The 5,151-nt window shown below is 50.5% G+C and overlaps 1 protein-coding gene across 1 annotated transcript; it reads left to right on the plus strand.

The window, feature by feature from the left end:
* Positions 1–1,052: 1,052 nt before the first annotated feature.
* LOC123675294 (mucin-2-like) lies at positions 1,053–4,498 on the plus strand. Its single transcript, XM_045610641.1, has 3 exons — positions 1,053–1,193; positions 1,247–3,970; positions 4,382–4,498. Exons 1-3 carry the CDS (start codon positions 1,053–1,055, stop codon positions 4,496–4,498), a joined length of 2,982 nt encoding a protein of 993 aa, XP_045466597.1.
* The last annotated feature ends 653 nt before the right edge of the window (positions 4,499–5,151 follow it).

A 5,151-nucleotide genomic window follows, 5' to 3' on the forward strand; every position in this document is an offset into this window, starting at 1 on the left:
GAAGAAACCAACTGGCACAGTCGCCCCCACAAGCACAGTCACCACAAGTAGTATGGCCTCCACTGCGATCACAATACCAACTAGCACAGTCGCCCCCACAAGCACAGTCACCACAAGCAGTGTGGCCTCCACTGCGGTCGCAACAAAACGCAGGAGGTCAGAGACTGGAGATGCAACACCGCCACCCGCAAAAGTGCGGCGAACAAGATCTATGGGACCGCCAGTCTCCTGCTTGGAATCACCAAGATCGAAGATACCAACTGGCACAGTCGCCCCCACAAGCACAGTCACCACAAGTAGTATGGCCTCCACTGCGATCACAATACCAACTAGCACAGTCGCCCCCACAAGCACAGTCACCACAAGCAGTGTGGCCTCCACTGCGGTCGCAACAAAACGCAGGAGGTCAGAGACTGGAGATGCAACACCGCCACCCGCAAAAGTGCGGCGAACAAGATCTATGGGACCGCCAGTCTCCTGCTTGGAATCACCAAGATCGAAGATACCAACTAGCACAGTCGCCCCCACAAGCACAGTCACCACAAGTAGTATGGCCTCCACTGCGATCACAATACCAACTAGCACAGTCGCCCCCACAAGCACAGTCACCACAAGCAGTGTGGCCTCCACTGCGGTCGCAACAAAACGCAGGAGGTCAGAGACTGGAGATGCAACACCGCCACCCGCAAAAGTGCGGCGAACAAGATCTATGGGACCGCCAGTCTCCTGCTTGGAATCACCAAGATCGAAGATACCAACTGGCACAGTCGCCCCCACAAGCACAGTCACCACAAGTAGTAAGGCCTCCACTGCGATCACAATACCAACTAGCACAGTCGCCCCCACAAGCACAGTCACCACAAGCAGTGTGGCCTCCACTGCGGTCGCAAGAAAGCGCAGGAGGCCAGAGACTGCGGATGCAACACCGCCACCCGCAAAAGTGCGGCGAACAAGATCTATGGGACCGCCAGTCTCCTGCTTGGAATCACCAAGATCGAAGATACCAACCAATTGGCACAGTCGCCCCCACAAGCACAGTCACCACAAGTAGTATGGCCTCCACTGCGATCACAATACCAACTAGCACAGTCGCCCCCACAAGCACAGTCACCACAAGCAGTGTCGCCTCCACTGCGGTCGCAACAAAACGCAGGAGGTCAGAGACTGGAGATGCAACACCGCCACCCGCAAAAGTGCGGCGAACAAGATCTATGGGACCGCCAGTCTCCTGCTTGGAATCACCAAGATCGAAGATACCAACCAACTGGCACAGTCGCCCCCACAAGCACAGTCACCACAAGTAGTATGGCCTCCACTGCGATCACAATACCAACTAGCACAGTCGCCCCCACAAGCACAGTCACCACAAGCAGTGTGGCCTCCACTGCGGTCGCAAGAAAACGCAGGAGGTCAGAGACTGGAGATGCAACACCGCCACCCGCAAAAGTGCGGCGAACAAGATCTATGGGACCGCCAGTCTCCTGCTTGGAATCACCAAGATCGAAGATACCAACTGGCACAGTCGCCCCCACAAGCACAGTCACCACAAGTAGTAAGGCCTCCACTGCGATCACAATACCAACTAGCACAGTCGCCCCCACAAGCACAGTCACCACAAGCAGTGTGGCCTCCACTGCGGTCGCAACAAAACGCAGGAGGTCAGAGACTGGAGATGCAACACCGCCACCCGCAAAAGTGCGGCGAACAAGATCTATGGGACCGCCAGTCTCCTGCTTGGAATCACCAAGATCGAAGATACCAACCAACTGGCACAGTCGCCCCCACAAGCACAGTCACCACAAGTAGTAAGGCCTCCACTGCGATCACAATACCAACTAGCACAGTCGCCCCCACAAGCACAGTCACCACAAGCAGTGTGGCCTCCACTGCGGTCGCAAGAAAACGCAGGAGGTCAGAGACTGGAGATGCAACACCGCCACCCGCAAAAGTGCGGCGAACAAGATCTATGGGACCGCCAGTCTCCTGCTTGGAATCACCAAGATCGAAGATACCAACTGGCACAGTCGCCCCCACAAGCACAGTCACCACAAGTAGTAAGGCCTCCACTGCGATCACAATACCAACTAGCACAGTCGCCCCCACAAGCACAGTCACCACAAGCAGTGTGGCCTCCACTGCGGTCGCAAGAAAACGCAGGAGGTCAGAGACTGGAGATGCAACACCGCCACCGGCAAAAGTAAGGAAAATGGGACCGCCAGTCTCCTGCATGGAATCACCAAGATCGAAGATACCAACTGGCACAGTCGCCCCCACAAGCACAGTCACCACAAGCAGTGTGGCCTCCACTGCGGTCGCAAGAAAACGCAGGAGGTCAGAGACTGGAGATGCAACACCGCCACCGGCAAAAGTAAGGAAAATGGGACCGCCAGTCTCCTGCATGGAATCACCAAGATCGAAGATACCAACTGGCACAGTCGCCCCCACAAGCACAGTCACCACAAGCAGTGTGGCCTCCACTGCGGTCGCAACAAAACGCAGGAGGTCAGAGACTAGAGATGCAACACCGCCACCCGCAAAAGTGCGGCGAACAAGATCTATGGGACCGCCAGTCTCCTGCTTGGAATCACCAAGATCGAAGATACCAACTGGCACAGTCGCCCCCACAAGCACAGTCACCACAAGTAGTAAGGCCTCCACTGCGATCACAATACCAACTAGCACAGTCGCCCCCACAAGCACAGTCACCACAAGCAGTGTGGCCTCCACTGCGGTCGCAAGAAAACGCAGGAGGTCAGAGACTGGAGATGCAACACCGCCACCGGCAAAAGTAAGGAAAATGGGACCGCCAGTCTCCTGCATGGAATCACCAAGATCGAAGATACCAACTGGCACAGTCGCCCCCACAAGCACAGTCACCACAAGCAGTGTGGCCTCCACTGCGGTCGCAAGAAAACGCAGGAGGTCAGAGACTGGAGATGCAACACCGCCACCGGCAAAAGTAAGGAAAATGGGACCGCCAGTCTCCTGCATGGAATCACCAAGATCGAAGATACCAACTGGCACAGTCGCCCCCACAAGCACAGTCACCACAAGCAGTGTGGCCTCCACTGCGGTCGCAACAAAACGCAGGAGGTCAGAGACTGGAGATGCAACACCGCCACCCGCAAAAGTGCGGCGAACAAGATCTATGGGACCGCCAGTCTCCTGCTTGGAATCACCAAGATCGAAGATACCAACTGGCACAGTCGCCCCCACAAGCACAGTCACCACAAGTAGTATGGCCTCCACTGCGATCACAATACCAACTAGCACAGTCGCCCCCACAAGCACAGTCACCACAAGCAGTGTGGCCTCCACTGCGGTCGCAACAAAACGCAGGAGGTCAGAGACTGGAGATGCAACACCGCCACCCGCAAAAGTGCGGCGAACAAGATCTATGGGACCGCCAGTCTCCTGCTTGGAATCACCAAGATCGAAGATACCAACTGGCACAGTCGCCCCCACAAGCACAGTCACCACAAGTAGTAAGGCCTCCACTGCGATCACAATACCAACTAGCACAGTCGCCCCCACAAGCACAGTCACCACAAGCAGTGTGGCCTCCACTGCGGTCGCAAGAAAGCGCAGGAGGCCAGAGACTGCGGATGCAACACCGCCACCGGCAAAAATAAGGAAAATGGGACCGCCAGTCTCCTGCTGGGAATCACCAAGATCGAAGATACCAACTGGCACAGTCGCCCCCACAAGCACAGTCACCACAAGTAGTGTGGCCTCCACTGCGGTCACAAGAAAGCGCAGGAGGCCAGAAACTGCGGATGCAACACCGCCACCGGCAAAAGTAAGGAAAATGGGACCGCCAGTCTCCTGCTTGGAATCACCAAGATCGAAGATACCAACTGGCACAGTCGCCCCCACAAGCACGGTCACCACAAGCAGTGTGGCCTCCACTGCGGTCGCAAGAAAACGCAGGAGGTCAGAGAGTGGAGATGCAACACCGCCACCCGCAAAAGTGCGCCGAACAAGATCTATGGGACCGCCAGTCCGGTTCAATATGGATATATATAAATTCAGGTTCTATAATGTAAAAATATAGTGGCATGAACGCTATCACATGTCAAGGAAATCCAATGAAGAGATATCAATTCATTTAAGAATTGCCAATGGAAGATCCCATTGAAGATCATTAAAATATGCGTATTCCTTTTTACCAATGGCCCTTTGATAATTGTTGCTTTCTTGATGGACAACCTAACCTCCTTCAAAATTCTAATCATATAACTCTTATGGATCATTGAACTATGGTGTCTAAACTGGTGAAGAAAACAGAAAAAACTGGTTGATAAATTGAAAAAGTGTAGCTTAGTGAATGGAAGAGCCATATCATAATAAGACAGAAATAAAATTCAAAGAATCCTTTCAGTATAGTGTAACGAGAGAGTGCCCTACGCCACTGCCTTTTTCTGGAACAGACCCGAAGCGTCCAGGCAAAGCTAGAACGATCAAGTGCCTTCTAGAGAGAGATGCCAGTAGTTTTTAAAATTTAAACCAATTCTAATGCAGAGGAGGACACAGTCGACGGGTTGACTCTCCAGTGCCGTACACTCCAGTAGATATAAATAGTTGAAATAAATTAGTGTAATAGTTTAAATAAATCATCTGTAAATAGTTGTTTATAGTTGTGTAACTGGAATAAATCAGTTTAGTAAAAAGTACAGATTTAATTAACCGAAAAACGTTACAATATGAAGAATTTTAACATCACAGTTTGTATTGTAACTTTCAAAATTGGAACCAATTTCTCAGCCAATGTGTAAGACACTTTCAAGTCACTATTTTTTTAAACTGTACATGACATGAATGATTGATTACAATTGTCTGAAAAATTTAGATACTATTTGTACACTCAGGTTTTCTATTTTTTTAATGAAATGCTTTTATACTATTTACTATTAAATTTCATATAGTATTTTGCCCATAACAGCTTTGATTCACTCACGAAAAGCATTTTTCCATGAAATTATTTTTAATTTGTGATTTTTAAAATTTTCTTGCATTCTGTTATTTGCTTTAAGTAGTTAAGAGGTGAAGAAATTCTTAAATTTACTCTTCTGGATATATTTTTCAATTAAATACTCAGTGAAAATTCTATAAAGCAATTAGAATTTATTAGATTATTTATTACTCATTGAA

The sequence above is a fragment of the Harmonia axyridis genome, chromosome 3 (genome assembly GCF_914767665.1).
Source record: "Harmonia axyridis chromosome 3, icHarAxyr1.1, whole genome shotgun sequence".
Classification (NCBI taxonomy): domain Eukaryota; kingdom Metazoa; phylum Arthropoda; class Insecta; order Coleoptera; family Coccinellidae; genus Harmonia; species Harmonia axyridis.

Excerpts from the sequence above, each read along its gene's own strand:
- LOC123675294 (XM_045610641.1), top strand. The coding sequence starts at position 1,053 with ATGGCCTCCACTGCGATCACAATACCAACTAGCACAGTCGCCCCCACA. Across the intron at positions 1,194-1,246 it reads CAACACCGCCACCCGCAAAA|ATCGAAGATACCAACCAACT; the intron begins GTGCGGCGAACA and ends GGAATCACCAAG. Across the intron at positions 3,971-4,381 it reads CAACACCGCCACCCGCAAAA|TATAGTGTAACGAGAGAGTG; the intron begins GTGCGCCGAACA and ends GAATCCTTTCAG.